Below are 21,494 nucleotides of genomic sequence, written 5' to 3'. Positions count from 1 at the left end.
GGGAAGGTGGGGAAGGGGTTAATCAGCACACGTTGCCTATGTTGTCCATGTTGCCCATATCATACACTGATGAAATAACTATAGATAAAGGTTTTGCACCAACAATGTTTGTGTTCAAACAATTTGCCTCCGGGAATCACCAATGTCTTGTTGAAACATATGACTTCAATCAATGAAATTTTGCCCCATTCCCAAACCTTTAATTTAATTGGGATTTTTCATTGTCACATTTGGCTCCATGAAGGGCTGGTTAGAAGACTCAGCCTTACATTATTCCACCTTGACCTGACTGAACTCATCAGTGTTACCATGGAAAACCTGTCCCATGAATTACCGGATATGCTTAACAATTGTTATTAATTGTCTCATTGGGAACCTGGCTATATGTAGGTTAAAAAAACATGAGAAAATAGGTTTACTTAGCAAAGCTTGGGACTTCCATCTGGTTGTGTTTATCAAAGGATTAATCTCCTGTGGGTCAAATTATAAACTAGCAAGAAAATGAAGTTGAAGTTATATGGTGTTTTGAAAATGGAAATGGTCAAAGGAATTATGTTAGCAACGTGATCTACTCCTATAACCTACAGACTCACTTTCAGAGATTCTTTTCAACTCATATTCTCAGTATTTTATTTATTTGCATGGTTTGTCTTCTTCTACACATTGGTTTCTTTATGAGTCTTTTTCTGCTTACATGAAGTTCTTATTAAGTTCTATTGTATAGTTTTCCTGTAAATGCCTGTAAGAAAATTAATCTCAAGGAAGTATGTGGCAAAGTATGCAGTAATAAATTTACTTTAATCTTTGAATCTTTACTCTTTTCCCTTAAGGACATCAGAGCTAAAGTTGAAATTTCAAATTTTATTATCAAAGTACACACAATATATGTCACCATGTACAACCCTGAGATTCATTTTCTTGTGGGCATACTCAACCAATCTATAGAACAGTGACTACAACTGGATCACTGAAAGACCACCCAACTAGGGTGTCAACCAGAGCTATAAGTCAAAAGCAACAAATTTGAACAAGGCAATGTATTTAAACATCCATGGTTCTAACACAGCTTGTTTAGCATTTTTAAAATGCAACCACATTTTTTTTCTGTGTGTTTTGAACTAAACCATGGTTAAGTATCAATGGGCTTGTTGTATTTAGTCATTTTTCATGATGTGGTCTTCACTGGCACGGCCAGTATTTGGTGCCCAGCCCTAACCACTTTGACGAGATGATGGTGAACCAGCTTTTTGGATTGCTGCCGTGCTCCAGGTGAAGGCATTACCCCTAAGCTCATGGGGAAGGAGTTTCAGGAGACTGTTGCGGTGCTGAAGGATTGCCAAATTATTTCTAATACAGAATGGTGTAAGACTTAACAGGGAACTTGCAAGTGGTTGTGTACCCATGTATTTGCTACCTTTACACTTCACAGGGGAGAGGCCAGGCATCTGAGAGGAGTTATGTGAGGAGCCAATGCAAGTTCATGCGGTGCATTTTATAGATTGTATACACTGCAGTTACGGTGTAATGGTGTGGAGAAAATGACCATAAAAGGCGCCGTGTGAGGTGACAATCAAGTTGACTACTTTGCTCTGAATAGAGTTGAGTGCTTTGATTATTGCTGGAACTGTTCTCATCTAACCAAGTGGGGACATTCAATCAGAATCCAGAACTGAACCTTGGAAACAGTGAAAGGAATATTAGGACATTGTCCATGAAATGTGAACACAAATTTATAATGACAGTCCCACAGGCAGCCAAATGAAGACGGGTCATTCTTTACATGATACTCAGACTTTGACTAGTTTGTAGCCGTGGTGTTATATGGCTGTGCTGGCTGAGTTTCTGATCAATGTCAAGTTGGCAGTGGTGGATTTACTGGTGGTAATGCCACTGAATATCAGGGCAAAATGGTTACACTCTATTTGTTGAACACATTCATGGTCTGACACTTGTGTGGTCTGAATATTACTTTTCACATCAGCCTATGCCTGTGTATTGCCCAAAGCACTGAAAATGCAGACATGCTCTGCTTCATTAGCTGAAGAGTTGTGAATAAAATTGAACACTAGCATTCCCACCATCTAGGCCATGCTCCATTCGCACTGCTGCCATTGGGAAGGAGGTACAGAAGCCCTAGATCCCACACCACCAGGTTCAGGACCAGTTATTACCGTTCAATCATCTAGCTCCTGAACCAGCGTGGATAACTTCACTCACCTCAGCTCTTAACTGATTCCACAACTTATGGAATCAACAGCAAGGACACTACAACTTATATTCTCAGTGTTATCTATCCATCTGTCCATCCATCTATCCACCCGTCCATCCATTCATCCATTCATCCATCTATCCATCTATTAATATATCCATCTACCCATCCATATAGGCCATAAGACATCGGAGCAGAATTAGGCTATTTGGCCCATCGAGTCTGCTCTGCCATTTAATCATGGCTAATCCTTTTCTCCCTCCTCAGCCCCACTCCCCAGCCTCTCCTTGTAGCATTTGATCCTGTGCCCAATCAGAAACCATAGAAACCATAGAAATCATAGAAAAACTACGGCACAGAATCAGACCTTTTGGCCCTTCTTGGCTGTGCTGAACCACTTTCTGCCTAGTCCCAATGACCTGCACACGGACCATATCCCTCCATACACCTCCCACACATGTATCTGTCCAACTTATTCTTAAGTGTTAAAAAAGAACCCGCATTTACCACCTTGTCTGGCAGCTCATTCCACACTCCCACCACTCTCTGTGTGAAGAAGCCCCCCCTAATGTTCCCTTTAAACTTTTCCCCCCTCACCCTTAACCCATGTCCTCTGGTTTTTTTCTCCCCTTGCCTCAGTGGAAAAAGCCTGCTTGCATTCACTCTATCTATACCCATCATAATTTTATATACCTCTATCAAATCTCCCCTCATTCTTCTACACTCATCAAGCTCATCAAACCTATCAAGCTCTGCCACCTATCCATCTCATTTTATTTGTGCAGTTTGTCTCCTCTTGCATATTGATAGTCAGACTTTGTGTGTGATTTTTCATTGAGTCTATCGTGTCTCTTCTTTATTTACTAAAGACAGATGCTGACATACAGTATATGTTCATTGATAATAAATTTACTTGTGCTTCGAATATTCCCCTTTATGATGGGAAGTCTGGAGTTGAGTGATCCTGATGAAACCCAGTGCATCAGTGAGAAGACTATTTTTTAAATAATATTTTTCACTTCTCATCATGGACACATCTCTGGTATGGTCAACAAACATTACTTACTCCTAGATTCCGTTGAGAACATGGGGGGTGGGGTGGACACTATCTTGGGCTTCACTGGAAGAAGGAGCAATGTTTCAAGAAGGTGACTGACCAGCACCAAAGGCAAGTTGAGGTAGGCAATGAATGTTACTAAGAGCCATTTTTTTAGAACTGTTGACACTTTGAGCATATTGTAACATACTTTAATGCAGAAGGTACTTACCTTGAGGGGGTGACAGTTGCTCTAACAAAATGATTCCGACCATCATTATATTGGTTCTCTGTAGAGTGCAAAGTTGTTTTTTTAACTTTGAAAATGACAGTACCATTGTCCAATGCAAGGGAGAAGTTATCAGCCTGAAAAGGGATTTATAAATGCATTTTGATATACAAGTGTGGATTTTCAGTTTTTGTGACATATCTTATAGACAATAGACAATAGTTGCAGGAGTAGGCCATTCAGCCCTTCGAGCCAGCACCGCCATTCACTGTGATCATGGCTGATCATCCACTATCAGTATCCAGTTCCTGCCTTATCCCCATAACCTTTGATTCCGCCATCTTTAAGAGCTCTATCCATCTCTTTTTTCAAAGCATCCAGAGATTTGGCCTCCACAGCCTTCTGGGGCAGAGCATTCCACATATCCACCACTCTCTGGGTGAAAAAGTTTTTCCTCAACTCCATTCTAAATGGCCTACCCCTAATTCTTAAACTGTGGCCTCTGGTTCTGGACTCACCCATCAGCGGGAACATGCTTCCTGCCTCCAGCGTGTCCAATCCCTTAATAATCTTTATCAGGATACCTAACTCAGAGGCAACACATTCAATGGAGATTACATAATATTGTTAGAAACCAGACAGTCCTCTCAGAATCAGAATCAGGTTTAATATCACTGGCGTTATACCATGAAATTTGTTAGCATTGCAGCAGCAGTACAATGCAATGCATAATAACAGAGGGAAAAAACTTGTGAATTACAGTATGAATATTATGAATATATATATATATATATATATATTTATAAAGGAGTTAAATAAGTAGTGCAAAAAAAGAAATAAAGAAGTAGTGAGGTAGTCTTTTTTTTATATATTTTATTTAATTTTTTTAAAGAAGAAATATAAGGACTCAATTAATACAATTAATACATATTGAAAAAAATTAATTCAAATACATTAATAAGTCCGAGAGAAAAAAAACATCTATCCCAACACCATCTCCCCTCATTTAGAAAAAAGGAGGGAGAAAAAAAAACATAAAAGACAGAGGAAAGAAAGGAGAGAAGAATAAGAAAAGAGGAAAAAAAAGAAAAAGAAGAGTAGGCATCCAGCTCTCAGAGTCAGTTTAAAATACAAATTAAAGAAACTAGCTTATAATAAGGGATATATTAATTTTAGAAATTAAAATAAATAAATTAAACAATCTGGGCATTTAAGTAATCCAAATATAGTTGCCAAATCTCAATGAACATAGTGTATCCACTCCTAAGGGTATAAGTAATCTTCTCAAGGGGTATACAACTTCGCATTTCTTTATTCCAATAATCAATATGTACAAGGGAATCGGATTTCCATGTTACCGCTATGTACTTCCTGGCCACTGACAACGCAATTTTAATAAATTTGGATTTATTCTTGGGGAGGTTAACTTTCAAAACTGCTAAGTTCCCCAGAAGAAACAATTCTGGGTCTAGAGGGAAATCTATCCCCAGAATCTTCCTCAGTACCTCCTCCAGATCTATCCAAAAAGATCGTAGATTCGGATCTAAGGTGGAATGCAAAAAGGTACCAACATTTATGCCGCACCTGAAACACATCAGAAATTTCTGTTTTATTTTTATGTATTTTTTCAGGTGTGAGATACAACTGATGTAAAAAATTAAAATGTATCATTCTGTATCTAGAGTTGATAAGAGTAGTAACACTATCCAAACATAGATGTGACCAACATTGATGATCAATTACAATGCCCAAATCCGACTCCCATCTCTCCCTCGATCTGTATATACCAAGCTTTGGGCATTGGTCCTGGAATAAAGAATACATATTATAAATAAATTTAGTTGTATTCCCCTTTCGGATTAGAATCTCCATGTCTGAGCACCTTGGTACGATGAGTGATGGACCCAAACAGTCTCTCAAAAAGATCGTAATTGGAGATAGCAGAAGAATGTGTTATTTGATAAATTATATTTATTTTTAAGTCCCTCAAAAGACATAAATTGCTTCTGCTGATTATAACAATCTTCAATGCACCTGTTACTGTGTTGATACCAGGTGACTGGAAATTTGTTACCCAGAGTCACGGGTATAAATCTGTTCTGAGATAGAGGTGTCTTTGAGGACGAAGGTGGACCTGACTGTAGCAGTGGCTTTAGATGCTGAAAAGGCCTTTGATGGACTTGAATGGGATTTTTTATATAAAACAATGGAAAAATTTGTTCTAGCCCAAATATTCATAAATTGGATAAGAGCACTTTACCATCAGTCTAAGGCCAAAATAATTACGAACTGGCAGATTTCACCAGTTTTCTCTCTGCATAGATCTAGTAGATAAGGTTGCCCACTATCACCAGCTTTATTTGTTCTGGCAGTAGAGCCATTAGCTGAGGCTGTTAGACGGGATCCAGACATAAAGGGGTTAAAGTGGCCCAGGAAGAATGTAAAATTAATTTATTTGCTGATGACATTTTAATATATTTGGCTGACCCAGCTAGCTCTTTGGTAAGACTTAGGGCCTTGCTGGACAATTATGGTATAGTCTCGGGATATAAAATAAATTGGAATAAAAGTGAAATTTTACCTTTAGGTAGAGGAGACTATGCCCAATATCAATATGGCACTCAGTTTAGATGGGTTAAACTCAACATGAAATATCTGGGGATTAAGTTTAATCGTAATTTGAAAGACCTTATAAACTTAATTATCTCCCCTTGCTGCAGAATGTCGAGGAGGACCTAGGTAGGTGGATAAACCTTTCTATCACACTGATGGGCAGGGTAAACTGTATAAAAATGAAGTTAATGCCAAGACTTCAGTATTTTTTTCAGTCTTTCCCTATCCCATTATCCAATAATTTTTTAAAGATTCTCAATGGACATATTCATCTATTTTTATGGTCGGCTGAAATATCTAGAATCTCCATGGAAAAATTAACCTGGGACTATAAATTGGGAGGGTTAAAATTACCAGATTTAAAAAAAAATATTATTTAGCTGCACAAGCATGTTTTATTGCTTTTTTTAATGAGATAACTATTCCTTCTTGGGTTATAATTGGCTTACATATGGTGGGAGAAGAGATGGCAGAAGAATTTATATATAAATGGGAGTCCAAATTAATTAAAAAGAAAACAAACAATCCTCTACTGAGACATGTAATTTATATCTGGGAAAAAATTAAACTATTTATGGGTTTAAAAAGTAGTAAGGTAGTCTTCATGGGTTCAGTATCTATTCAGAAATCGGATGGCAGAGGGGAAGAAGCTGTTCCTGAATCACTGCGTGTGTGCCTTCAGACTCCTGTATTTCTTCCCTAATGGTAGCAATGAGAACAAGGCATGACCAGGGAAATGGGAATTCTTAATGATGGACGCTGCCTTACAAATCGCTCCCTTGATTTTGAGTAGAATAATATTGAACTTGAGCACTTCCACTTCTGTTTTGCAAGGCAGAAATGAAATTCGTCTTGACGAAGGATCTCATCCCTTCATTAGGACTCTTTAATCCTCTCCATAGACGCTGTCTGACCTGCAGGCTGACAGGATGGGTGGTGAGAGATGAACTCTTAGATGGCGAAGAAATCAGGTGTAAGGATTAGAGATTTACTTGGTACCTTTGTACACAGTTAAGGCCAATTACGGAACTACTGTGCAACTCCTTACATTTACACAACTGAATAAGTTACACAACTAGGGCAGCATAGTGGTTAGCACAATGCTTTACAGTACTGGCAACCCATTTCAATTCCCGTAGCTGTCTGTAAGGAGTCTGTACCTTCTCCCCATGACCATGTGGGTTTCCTCCAGGTGCTCCAGTTACCTCCCGCAGTCCAAAGACGTACTAGTTGGTAGGTTAATTGGTCATTGTTAATTGTCATGTAATTATCCTAGAGGGCCAGAAGGGGCTCTATCTCAACAAATAAATAAATAATTTGTACACTTGTGAAAAGTTATGACCTCAACATAAACATCTGCGGCAGTATTCAGCTCATCTTCAGAATCCAAGAAATATGGTTATTTTCAAGTCTCCCTTAAATCCCCAGCTATTGAAATTTGTGATCATTCCTTTTGTGGTAGATAATCACATACTTAGTTTAAAAAAATTGGATTCACATGCAGTGCATTTCCTTGAACTCTTCATTCTGTTGCTTCTTAAAATAATTCCCTAACTTTTTTATTACAGAAATTAAACACATTGTCATGGGTGGATTAGTTATTTTCTCAGGTTGTATCTCAAATATAATATAGATTAAGTTTAGATACAGATACAGTTCTGCTGACACATACAAATGGATCAGAAAGGGTGCAGTGCAGAGTTCAGTAATGCCTTGGCTCACGTGAGCTGATTCCTTGACTCTATCCTTGACTTGGTTGACAAACCATTCAAAGTGCTTGCAGCACATCAACACTTTTCTAGGAAACCGTTGAGCCGTGATACCTACTTTGAAAAAACCTGCTGGATTTTATATCAATAATGATATTTGGCTGCTGTTTGCAATTGCATGACTGCCATTTTAAGTCTATTGAATATTTTTATTTACAGTTATAAATCTGCAACTGTCCCTTTCAGCCTGGTGAGCCCGCACGGCCCAAATGCACCCAGAGGAAACCCATGTGGTCACGGAAAAAGGTGCAAGGTCTTTACAGACAGTGGAGGGAACTGAATTTGGGACAGTGGCACTGATAGCCTTACCCTATCTGTTATACTACTGTGCCACCAGAAAACATTAAGACCCTGTAGTCCTCTGGAGAACTGAATTCCAAAGATTTCCCACCCATTTCTTCTGACCTCAGTCTTAAAGGGGCCTCTGTTCCTTATTCTTATTTACTTTTTTCTTATCTTGCTACTTATGTCTGATCTTGAAAAGTATTTGTGTTTTTGTTCTGCCTTTAGAGTAATATCTCGGTTGCACTGCACCTAGACAGAAGTTAATCTCAAACCAGCAGCAACGGTGTTTGCTAACATACACTATGACAAAGGGCCACATCACATACAGGACCGTGCAAAAGTCTCAGACATACGAGGGGTGATTGGTAAGTTCGTGGCCTAAGGTAGAAGGAGTCAATTTTAGAAAACCTAGTACATTTATTTTTCCTACATTTACACACTTAGTCCAGCGGTCGTGGAGCATATGGATCCCTTCTTTGTAGAAGTCGGTGTCTTGGACCTCCAGAAAAGTGGTCCACAGCAGGGGTGATTGATAAGTTTGTGGCCAAAGGTAGAAGGAGTTGAGTTATTAACTTCAAACTTTCTGCATTTTCACTCAAAGAGTTGAACTGCATGTGCATGTAATGAGAGCTGTAGAACTCAGCTCCTTCTACCCTAGGCCACAAACTTATCAATCACCCTGCTGTGGACCACCTGGAGGTCCAAGATGCTCTTGTTACATGCACGTGCAGTTCAACTCTTTGAGTGAAAATGCAGAAAATTTGAAGTTAATAACTCAACTCTTTGTACCTTAGGCCATGAAATTATCATTCACTCCTGATGGTCTACAAAGAAGGGATCCGTATTCTCCACGACCGCTGGACTAAGTGTGTACATGTAGCAGGGGAGTATGTTGAAAAATAAATGTGCTAGGTTTGCACCATACAGTAGTAATTTTATGTATTGCATTGTACTGGTGCTGCAAAAAAGGAAACGCATTTCATGGCATATGTGAGTGAGAAGAGGGCTCTGTTGTGTACTGAGAGTGGGAAGGGGGTAGGGAGAGGGTAATCATGGTTGGAAAAAGGGGATGGGAGAGTGGAGGGGGTGGGAAGCACCAGAGAGATATTTTGTAGTGATCAATAAACTAATTTGGAATCAAATGACCTTGCCTGGTGTCTCAGGGCTGGGTGTGTCTGCACCCGCACCATCCTCCCCCCTCCCACACCTTGCACTCCCTATCTGCCATCTGACTCACACCCCTCCTATGGCACTCACTCAACTCCTGCCATTCCCAACATTCTTTGCTCCCACAAACAACAGGAATTCTGCAGATGCTGGAAATTCAAGCAACACACATCAAAGTTGCTGGTGAACGCAGCAGGCCAAGCAGCATCTATAGGAAGAGGCGCAGTCGACGTTTCAGGCCGAGACCCTTCGTCAGGACTAACTGAAGGAACAGTGAGTAAGGGATTTGAAAGTTGGAGGGGGAGGGGGAGATCCAAAATGATAGGAGAAGACAGGAGGGGGAGGGATGGAGCCAAGAGCTGAACAGGTGATAGGCAAAAGGGGATACGAGAGGATCATGGGACAGGAGGTCCGGGAAGAAAGACGGGGGTGGGGTGGGGGGGGTGACCCAGAGAATGGGCAAGAGGTATATTCAGAGGGACAGAGGGAGAAAAAGGAGAGTGAGAGAAAGAATGTGTGCATAAAAATGAGTAACAGATGGGGTACGAGGGGGAGGTGGGGCCTAGCTGAAGTTAGAGAAGTCAATGTTCATGCCATCAGGTTGGAGGCTACCCAGACAGAATATAAGGTGTTGTTCCTCCAACCTGAGTGTGGCTTCATCTTTACAGTAGAGGAGGCCGTGGATAGACATGTCAGAATGGGAATGGGACGTGGAATTAAAATGTGTGGCCACTGGGAGATCCTGCTTTCACTGGCGGACAGAGCGTAGATGTTCAGCAAAGCGGTCTCCCAGTCTGCGTCGGGTCTCACCAATATATAAAAGGCCACATCGGGAGCACCGGACGCAGTATATCACCCCAGTCGACTAACAGGTGAAGTGATGCCTCACCTGGAAGGACTGTTTGGGGCCCTGAATGGTGGTAAGGGAGGAAGTGTAAGGGCATGTGTAGCACTTGTTCCGCTTACACGGATAAGTGCCAGGAGGGAGATCAGTGGGGAGGGATGGGGGGGACGAATGGACAAGGGAGTTGTGTAGGGAGCGATCCCTGCGGAATGCAGAGAGACGGGGGGAGGGAAAGATGTGCTTAGTGGTGATTTGCTCCCGTCAGATTTACATACTTATTCTCCGCTCCATGTTCGGATCATTTGACTTGAATGCCAATGTTTGAAATATAACTTTAAAATCAAAAATAGATAATTATTCACAAATTACGATCAATGGCATGGTGCAAAGCAACATATGTTTTCCTCTCGAACAACAGGAATTCTGCAGATGCTGGAAATTCAAGCAACACACATCAAAGTTGCTGGTGAACACAGCAGGCCAAGCAGCATCTGTAGGAAGAGGTGCAGTCGATGTTTCAGGCCGAGACCCTACATCAGGACTAGGGTCTCGGCCTGAAACGTCGACTGCACCTCTTCCTACAGATGCTGCTTGGCCTGCTGCGTTCACCAGCAACTTTGATGTGTGTTGCTATGTTTTCCTCTTTATTGATTATAACATTCACTATATTAAATGGCTGAGGATAGTCCCTTTTGCAGCAACAACAAAACAGACTAGCTTGGATGTAAGTCTGACTAGGAATTCTTTTTAGGTAACAAAACTGTTGCACTTTTAAAACCAAAGAAAATATAGTTAAGCATATCTTTCTCTAAATGTTAGACAGTGCTTTAATTTAGAATTCCCTCTAAGATTTCTCTTTGATACTCACCCCTTCATTGTAGTGGAAAAGCAGCCCATTTGATTGTAAGGTCCTGAAGTTGAAACCTCCTTCGAAATTCGAAAAGGGTGTGATTTTGTCGGTGGATGAGATGAAACCTTCACCATTGAAGTAGGCCATGCGTGACATCTGTGAACCACAAGTCCAATATTGAAATGCACATTGAAAAAAAAACAATCAGTCAAAGAAACCATCATATTCACGAGATAATTTGTTCCATTTGGCCAGGGGTTCCAAACCTTTTTCATGCCATAGACCCCCATCATTTACTGAGGGGTCTGTGGGCCCCATGTTGGGGTCCCCTGCTTTAGTTGATGATTCATCCATGAATTTCAGAAGAGTTGCTTCAAGTTGTTTCTTGCAGTTTTGTATTGTGCCCTGCTAATTGCTGGTTATCGGTTTCTGCCCTATTGCTTTCCTGATTTAATTGAAGGAAAAAATACTTCTTAGAAATTATGTATTGTAAAAGCTCAATTAAAATTAAAGTCTTGTCTTCATTCTCCCAGAAATGCACAGAATGTTCAAGTGTTTGGAAATTGGTGCAGACTTGTGACAAAACATGTTTGAATCTCTCAGAGAATCTAGAGTAGGACTCAATGAATTAGTGAACTCAGGGTAAACATATTCTGAGCTCTGTCGTGGAGGAGATTACCAGGTGGACAGAGGAGAAAAGATTTAGCAATATGCTAAAAACTTCCCTGAATATGTTATAATTAGGAATCCTCTAGTACAGGGGTTCCCAACCTTTTTTATGCCATGGTCCCCTACCATTAACCAAGAGGACTGTGGACACCAGGGTGGGAAACCCTGCTCTAGCCTATAACACCTCAAAGTGGAGAAGGACTATTTGGTATTGTACTGAGAGTGTCAAGTTCTTTTTATTTAGAACACACAGAAACCTTGTGAAACTAGCAGAAAGAACACACTGCCTCATAAACCATCCAGCCACTTGCTCTATCAGCCATCATCTGCCCCATCAGCTAGTCTCCTGCCCTATCAGCCAGTCTCTGCCCCATCAGCCAGACTCCTGCCCCAGCAAGCTTCTCCTGCCCCGTTAGCCAATCACCTGCCCTAGCCTGCCCCTGTCCAATGTATCCTGCCCTCTCACCCATCACCTGCCCCATCAGCCATCACCTGCCCTACCTGCAGAAGACTGTACTAACCCCTTACTGGTTTCATTAGCTACCTCAGAACCACTAAAGCAGAGTGGAAGCAAATCATCCTTAATCCTGAGTGAAAAGAAGATTGTCACCATTTATTTTATCATGTAAAATCATGCTCATTTTACTTTAACTTGTCTGCAGTATTGTTCTGCTATAACACAACTTTAACTATTAAATATAGTACATGTCTTAAAATCTGTTGAATAAAATTTGAGTGTGACAGAAGTACAAAAATAAATAACGTACTAACTAATACAAAATTGCAATGAAACATTAATTCAATGCATGCAAATGAAATCACACCATTGATAGCAATAGCATTGTCTGGCTTTCTTTTAATGAGAGTTTTAAAATGTTAATGGTTACTTCTGGAACTATAGCTTCACAGAGAATCAATTTGGCAAAGATCTGGAAGAAGAGGATTAGGTGGCACGGTAACACAGTGGTCAGTACAACTCTTTGCAGTACCATCAGCCTGGGTTCAATTCCCACCACTGCCTGTAAGGAATTTTTACATTCTCCCCATGACAACGTGGGTTTTCTCCGGGTGCTCTGGTTTCCTCCTGTTAGAGTGATTTTTTTGGGTAGATGATTTGTTTACACTTAAATGACTTTGGCCACCAGACTTCTATTTGACAAAGTACTGTGGATTGAGTCCACCACAATGGGCTTCCTAAAAAGGTGTGAATAGCAGACGCTTCTGGCGCTGTAGTTCGACCTAATGCTGTAGTTTCAAAGACAGTATTATCTATACATTATAAATATTAATTGTCTTCTATGTTAGCATGTAAAATGCCAAATAAATGTATTGTGGATTTAACTTGCAACCCAGACATGCTGGCGTCGGAAGGAAAGGATGGTGTGATATTTTGTGTGTAGCATCAATAGGAAGCATTGTCTATAACTTTTAAGTAGTGATTGCCTTTGTGTTTAGCATATAAATATTGAGCCCACATTGAGCTAGCAGACCTTTCTGCTGAAAGTGTCTCTGTCTGTATGATGCCTGCTGTACCTTGTTGTGTTGAATGAAGAAGCTGCTTTGTATCTACCAGTGACTGTCTCCCCGGTGATTTCATCCACGCTACAACACTTCCCACAGTCCAACTACCTACCGGTTGGTAGATTAAACAGTCATTGTAAATTGTCCCATGATTAGGCCAGGATTAAATCGGGAATTGCTGAGCGGTGCAGCTCAAAGGGCCAGAAGGGCCTATTCCTCGCTGTACCGCTATAAAACAAAATAATAAAAGATACTGTCCTTTATTTCCCGTATGCTTTTGAAAGCTTTTGCGTTATAGCAAGAAAGGACTGATTTTCCAATGAATATTTGAAAGAACATTAGCCAGTTGCGACTGATAAAGATCAAACGGTTGTACCCATGAAAATTCATTGTTCAGCTTATGGGTGTAAATAGGAGCTGGTCTTCAATTTTTAATGTTAATGGCAAGCGATAACCAGGTCGAAGCTGGAAGGGCAGCTTTGCAAATAGACACATTGTCTATAGAAAGCAGGATGTTGGGTCACTGCACCTGGATTATTGCTACTCAAGAAGTGCAGTATTACGCAATGGGAAATTTAATTTGACTTGGTTCAAAACAGACAAAGCTGGCTAAGGAGGCTTGCAGAGCAAATGGATTACGTCACTTAGCATATTAAATAACCGATCTATTAATAAGTCGGAAAGTTTATGTACTCATGGAAGTTAGCTTCAGAATATTAACTGTGGGTACCTGGGAATTGTGTCTCCAAAAACATCTTTGAGGCAATATCATCTATATGTGAAGTCACCCAAGTGGTAGAAAAGTGGTACCCTGGGGCAAAATGGTAGTGTAGTCGTTAGCATAATGCTTTTCAGTACCAGGGACACGGGTTCACTTCTCGCTGCTGCCTGTAAGGAGTTTGTATGATCTCCCTGTGGCAATGTGGGTTTCTTCTGAGTGATCTGGTTTCCTCTCACAGTCCAAAGATGTACTGGTTCACAGGTTAATTGATCGATATAAATTGTCCTGTGATTAGGCTAAGATTAAATCAGAGGATTGCCGGAAGGTGCGGCTCGAGGGGCTGGAAGTCCCTATTCTATGCGGTATAGCAGTAAATAAATAAACCCAAATTTATGTAGGCAATAGTTCAGGGTTATTGGGAATGGTTAAAGAACATCAAGAAGAATGATAGAAAGACGCAGTGACTACAATCCATTCCTCTGGAATCAACTTCTGCAATGGATGATTTGTTCATCTGCATCATTGGTATGTCTTTTTGGCTTACAGAAATTGTAATTGTGCTTTGGAAATCCTTTGTGTTAGAAATGGCTTGTAATTTGGAAAGTTAAAATAGAAAATCTTCTGTATATTTTAAATGTGTTTTAGAAATGCTGTTTGGATTTAAACATGTAAATGAACAGAGCTTATACTACTTTGTGAGCAGGCAGTATCTTCTCCTTGGTCGGGAGGGGGAACCTACAGTTCAAATAGTGGGCATTGGCAGCTAAACTCGTTGTAGAGGATAAACAGGGAAGTGAATTAGCTTTTGAGACAAAGGTAGTCTCAGTATAACTATCCTTTAGTGAGAGCATCCATAGCTATCTATATCCGACAGGGCTTAAAATTTCCATTTGAGTTTAGAACTTCACAGTCAGCAAACCCAATATCATCACAGAGTCAGGAGTAATAACATTTAAAAGGGATTTGGTTAAGTACATGGAGAAGGATTTAGAGCAGAAGTTCCCTATCTGGGGTCCATGGACACTTTGCTTAATGGGGCGTTAGTCCATGGCATAAAAATGGTTGGGAAACCCTGGTTTTATGGAGTATGGTCCAAAAGTGGCAAATGGGACAAGAACATAAGAACATACGAAATAGGAGCAGGAGTAGGCCATCTGGTCCGACGAGCCTGCCCCGCCATTCAATAAGATCATGGCAAACTATGGACTGGATGAATTGGGCCAGAATACCTGCTTCCATGATGTGAGCTTATGTCTCTAACTGGAAATACTAATCAGATCAGGACTGAGAAATGGAGATGAGTCAGATCAAAGAGCCTGCACTAGAATTGGGAAAGACAGAAAACAAATTGGAGACAGGTTGCGGGATACTTGGAGAGGAGAAAGGGGGTATCCCTGAAAGGGTGGTGTCGGGACCTCCTGGCAGTAAACTGTTTATGCAGCCATGAGGTTAACAGGTTCGTGAGGAGAATCAGAAAGAAAACAAACAAAAGCGTATGCAAATAGAAGAACTTCAGCAGGTGCTACACATTTCAAGGAACACACACATAGTGCTGGAGGAACTCAGAAGGCCAGGCAGTATCTATGGAGTGGAATAAACAGTCAGTATTTCGGGCTGACAGCCCTCATCAGGACTGGAAAGGAAGGGAAAAGAAGCTAGAATAAGAAGGTGGTGGGGGTGGGGAGGAGGAGGGCAAGTGACCGATAATCGCTGAAACCAGATGAGGGGAAGGTAGATGGATGGAGCAAAGGGGGATGAAGTAAGAAGCTGGGAGGTGATAGGTGGAAGAGATAAAGGGCTGTAGAAGAAGGAATCTGATAGGAGAATTGTGAGAAATGTCCAGAAGATCAGATTGTGTCATTATAGTGTGAAAACCTGAAGAACTTCTGCAGATGGAGCACCAACAGCTGAAATGATACGAAGAGAGAAAGGAAGCAAAATGGAATTACTGAATTTGACAGTGTTTCAATCATTGACAACAAAATAAATTTATATTTTGGCTAGTATATATTTACTGTTATCTGGAGCAAGCTACAAATGCCAGTTAATTTCACAAAGCCCAGATTTAATGTTGCCCCATGTTTAGATACATCAAGAACTTGAAGTGAACTTACAAGAGAATCTTCTGTACAGCCACTGCTAACTCCAAATGTCTCCTCTTCCTCTAGTATATTGAAGTCTCTCCTCTGGAACTGGAAGCTCCTAAGGCAACCTCGAAATCCTGCATCTGCAGCAATATGTGACCTGAGCCTATCCAACAATAGACAAGCTATAGTTATAAATTTATTGGGCTGAATTTTGCTAATAAGCACCAAGAGTTTCGTAGTGAATCTCAGGCATTTATTGCGTTACCAGGGTCCTTGATGCCTACTCATTGACATATGGAAATGCTGATAGTACTCTCTGCTCCTGGTCTCTAAGTTGGCTCGAGCGGTGTCCACCATTGGTCGGGGTCGACTGTGGATGTTGTGTCCTAGCTGTCAACGTCAATACGCAAGCCAGGGGAGTACGATGTGGAGAGCATATTGTTGCCCATGCAGCAAGCTCTCGCTCTCCATGCAGCTGAGTCAAAGGAACAGCTGAGGTCAATACAGTTCGGCACCAGCGGCGTCACAGGAGTTGCCAGTCAGCATTGAACTCAATGTAGGACTCACAAACATGAGAAGTCCGCAGATGCCGGAAATCCAAGCAACACGCACAAAATGCTGGAGGAACTCAGCAGGCCAGGCGGCATCAGTGGGAAAAAAAAGTAAACACTTGAGGTTTTGGGTCGAGACCCTTCATCAGAACTGGGAAAAAAAGATGAGAAATCAGGGTAAGAAGGTGTGGGGTGGGGAGGACTGCCTGAGGCACTCCAGCTCCAGATTTTTCCCTAGGGGTTTATCCCCGAAGCCTTCCCCATGAGTAGATGTAGTTGCAAGGAATAGGAGGTTTGAGATCAGAGTTTTCCTTCTCCTAGATCAGGGGTCCCCAACCTTTTTTGCACTGAAGACCGGTTTAATATAAACAATATTCTTGGGGACCAGCTGACCAGGGGTGGGGGGGGGGAGGTTGGGTTGCCAATGGACAAGAGTAGCAGTCAAATACATTGTGTTTACCCCGAGAAAGACTACAATGACCATGAAGCCTTGCGCGGGCACCAGTTCTCATGTGTGTACGTGCCAATTTTTCTCTACAAATCGTTTTTGGCGATTCTGTTCGGGGGGGGGAGTGTTAATCACGACTGGAATATAGGTGATAAGTGGCTAATACACTCAATTTCATTTCTAAAAGGGATTATCTAACGAATCTAATATTTAACACACTGCGCATATTTTCCTCGCATGAATGTAGTGATGTCAATTATCGGGGAGGACAGGGGAGCTTGAAGTAAGTGCTGAATGAACTTCCAGTAGAAGTGGCAGAAGCAGGTTCGATATTATCATTTAAAGAAAAATGGGATAGGTATATGGACAGGAAAGGAATGGAGGGTTATGGGCTGAGTACAGGTCGGTGGGACTAGGTGAGAGTAGCATTCGGCACAGACTAGAAGGGCAGAGATGGCCTGTTTCGGTGATGTAATTGTTATGTGGTTATCACTCCGTCATGCAGAGTCACAATGTAAAATGAGAAAGAAGAGAGAGAAGGCAAGAAAGTCGTTCTTTGAGAACCCTCACGAGTTCACAAAGAAACTGTTTGAACAAAGTAAGAGCGGGCAGCTTAACATCTCTCAACAAGAACTCGAGGATCACCTAGCAAGCACTTACTCTAACGAACAGCAGGAGGCCCCTTTGCTTGACATTTCAGGGCTTGAGAAGCCTACCTAGCCAGGAGTGAAGTTCGATCTGTCAGAACCCAAACTGGCAGAAGTCGAACGGTTCATCAGAAAGGCAAGGTCAGGCTCAGTGCCAGGACCTAATGGAGTGCCGTATAAGGTGTTCAAGAAGTGTGAACAGCTGTGGAAATACTTGTGGAGATTGTTAAAGGTGGTGTGGAGACAAGGTGTTGTTCCTTTGTCATGGAGTGAGGCTGAAGGAGTATACATCCCGAAGGAAGAGAATTCTTCTACATTGAATCAGTTCCGATCAATTTCACTCCTGAATGTAGAGGGGAAGATTTATGTTTGGCATTCTGGCAGAAAGAATATCTTCATTTGTGATTGAAAATGGATTAGTAAATACATCTGTGCAGAAGGCAGGAATACCAGGCTTCCCGGGATGCCTTGAACATTCTAGTATGATATAGAAACATAGAAAATAGGTGCAGGAGTAGGCCATTCGGCCCTTCGAGCCTGCACCGCCATTTATTATGATCATGGCTGATCATCCAACTCAGAACCCCGCCCCAGCCTTCCCTCCATACCCCCTGACCCCTGTAGCCACAAGGGCCATATCTAACTCCCTCTTAAACATAGCCAATGAACTGGCCTCAATAGTTTCCTGTGGCAGAGAATTCCACAGATTCACCACTCTCTGTGTGAAGAAGTTTTTCCTAATCTCGGTCCTAAAAGGCTTCCCCTCTATTCTCAAACTGTGACCCCTCGTTCTGGACTTCCCCAACATCGGGAACAATCTTCCTGCATCTAGCCTGTCCAATCCCTTTAGGATCTTATACGTTTCAATCAGATCCCCCCTCAATCTTCTGAATTCCAACGAGTACAAGCCCAGTTCATCCAGTCTTTCTTCATATGAAAGTCCTGCCATCCCAGGAATCAATCTGGTGAACCTTCTTTGTACTCCCTCTATGGCAAAGATGTCTTTCCTCAGATTAGGGGACCAAAACTGCACACAATACTCCAGGTGTGGTCTCACCAAGGCCTTGTACAACTGCAGTAGTGAAGAAATCTGGCTGTAGTTTGGCTTGATCTGGCAAATGCGTATGGTTCTGTTCCCCATGTCCTGACTGAGTTTGCGATGGAATTCCTATGGATTCCTGCTAAGGTGAGGAACTTTGTTATGCAGTACTACAACGATTTCCGGATGAGGTTTTCCACTCAGCAGTTTACAACTAGGTGGCAGAGCTTGGATGTTGGAATCCCAATGGGATGTGCGATTTCACCCATCCTTTTTGTGTTAGCCATGGAGGTTATTGTGAGGGCTGCAGAATCAGTGGGACCGGGTGTCGTACTTGATGGCGGAGAGGAGATACCACCAATACGAGCGTTCATGGATGACCTTGCCCTTTTGTGTCCCAGCATGGAGGCAGTTGAAAATGTACTATCTAGACTCGAGGAGCTAATGGATTGGGGAAAAATGAAGTTCAAGACCAAGAAGTCAAGGAGCCTTGTTCTTAGGAGAGGAAAGCTGGTTGACTTTCATTTCACCCTTTGTGGAGAGGAGCTTCCATCCATTCAGGTCCAACCAGTTAAGAGCCTGAGGCGATGGTACACAGAGGAGCTGAGAGACACCAAGAGGGTTCAAGAGACAGGAGAACCGATCAGCAGAGGTCTGATGTCTGTTGACAAGTGTGGCTTGCCTGGCAAGTTGAAGTTGTGGTGCTTGCAGTACGGACTGATGCCACGGATAATGTGTCCACTAACTGTCTATGAAGTGGCAATGTCCCATGTTGAGGCAATGGAACGGGAGATCAACAAGTATGTGAAGAAGTGGCTTGGCGTACTGAGCAGCCTCACCAATGTTGCAATCCACTGTAACCAGACAAAGCTTACCATTCCAGTGCAATCCCTTGTTGAAGAGGTCGAGGTAGCCAAGGTAAGATCATTCTTGATGCTTCGAGACTCAAAAGACCCTGTCATCAAGAACACCCAGCTGGATATGAGATCAGGCAGGAAGTGGTCAGCCCGTGTAGCAGTTGATGAGGCAGAGTCCAGATTGAAGCACAAGGAGACGGATGGGGCTATCCAGCTAGGCCGCCAGGGACTTGGATGGACGACCCACAAGTGGTGGTCATCTTCTACAGGTAAGGAGCGCCGTGAGCTTGTAACACAAGAAATACGAGAGGTAGAAGAGGAGAAGAGGTTAACTAAAACAGCTGGCCTGGCCAAACAAGGGACTTGGACCCGGTGGGAAAGTGTTGAACAACGACACCTATCTTGGAATGTTCTGTGGCAGATGGAACCGCTCCGCATTTCTTTTTTATGCAGAGCAGCGTACGATCTGCTCCCAACACCTGCCAACCTCAGCACCTGGTATGAAGATAAGACAGACAGGTGTGCTGCTTGTGGCGAGAAGGGAACACTTCAACATATCTTCAGTGCATGCAGAGTCAATCTTTCCAGCGGCATGAACACTTGGAGACATAACAACGTTCTCAAAGTTGTAACAGAAGCGGTTGAGCAGAGAGTACTGCAGCACAACTTATCTCATGCCCCATGCTGCACAAAACATCGCATATCATTTGTGAAAGAAGGCTCCAAGTCAAGGGTGTACAGCATAGGCTCACGGTCAAGCATACTTTCTTCAGCCTATGATTGGTGTGTCAAGGTTGACTTGGATGGGAAAGGCAGTTTCCCGGAGCAAATAGCTTTTACAACGTTGCGTCCAGATATAATCGTATGGTCTGACACCAGTAGAGAAGCGGTTATTGGTGAACTCACAGACCCCTGGGAAGACAACATCAATGAAGCCCATGAGTGCAAGTTAACCAAGTATGCAGAGTTGAGATCAGAGTGCAGAGACAGAGGGTGGAAGGTCTCATGCTATCCATTCGAAGTAGGCTGCCGTGGGTTTATTGCGTTCACTCTCCAGAAGTGGCTGCGTGATCTTGGCTTCACTAGAAGAGAGATCAAGTCAACCGGCAGGGCTGTAGCTGAGGCAGCAGAGAAAGGATCAGCATGGGTGTGGACCAAGTATGTCCAGAAGGGCAGATAGTTGGACAGTGTATACATATCTTGCAAACCCTTCAGTAGTTGCATAGACACCTGAAGAGCAGACTATCTGTTGGATGAAAGTGACCAACAACTCTGATAGAGGCAGATGCCAAGTTTTTAAGCTCACCAGTGGGAGGTGGTGCTTTAGCACTGCTGGCCCACCACCTCGAGGGAGTCTTGATCATAAGCGAGCCGAAACTCCTGAAGACAGGTGGCAGATCAACTGATGATCCCACTAGAGATAGCACAGGACAGTTAACATCTTAGTCCATGTGTATTTTGTAACTCTAAGTCACTTATAAGTCAATAACATTATAACATTTTAAGTAACGTTTGGATATTAAACACACAATACATATTTTCTCCGTATGAACATATAAAATCATTGCAACACACCAATATCGCTGAATCAGTGGGAGCCCTGGGCTGAATGCTTGTTCCCTGCAACAAGACAGTCCCATGAGAGATGGCGGTACTCGAAGGGAGTTCCTTGTGTCCAGTCTATTCTGCAATTTAGTTTTCGTTGCATTCATTGCAGAGATATGAAATGGAAGCAACGTTTTCAGTGCTTTCGTGGCTATCTCAGGATATTTAGCCTTGACTTTGATCCAGAATGCCAGCAGAGATGTTACGTCAAACATACTTTTCAGCCCACCGTCATTTGCAAGCTCGAGGAGTTGATCTTCTTCCCGCACTGACATGGATGACGCGTGCGTTCAAACTCAACAGTGGCCACGACAGGGAATGAGGAAAGGTGCAGCTGACTCATATCG

General features: G+C 42.2%; 1 protein-coding gene across 1 annotated transcript in view; it reads right to left on the bottom strand.

Annotated features, from left to right (window-relative positions):
• lama4 (laminin, alpha 4) overlaps positions 1 to 21,494 on the bottom strand; it is a 203,573-nt gene that overhangs the window by 39,682 nt on the left and 142,397 nt on the right. Inside the window, exons 28-30 of the mRNA XM_063033697.1 lie at positions 16,028 to 16,163; positions 11,021 to 11,158; positions 3,478 to 3,611 (exon numbers count right to left, since the gene is read on the bottom strand). Coding sequence (XP_062889767.1) covers positions 3,478 to 3,611; positions 11,021 to 11,158; positions 16,028 to 16,163 — 408 coding nt within the window. The remainder of the gene's footprint in view (positions 1 to 3,477; positions 3,612 to 11,020; positions 11,159 to 16,027; positions 16,164 to 21,494) is intronic.

Source organism: Mobula hypostoma, chromosome 2 (assembly GCF_963921235.1).
Source record: "Mobula hypostoma chromosome 2, sMobHyp1.1, whole genome shotgun sequence".
Classification (NCBI taxonomy): Eukaryota; Metazoa; Chordata; class Chondrichthyes; order Myliobatiformes; family Myliobatidae; genus Mobula; species Mobula hypostoma.
This window is presented reverse-complemented; position numbering and strand designations above follow the sequence as displayed.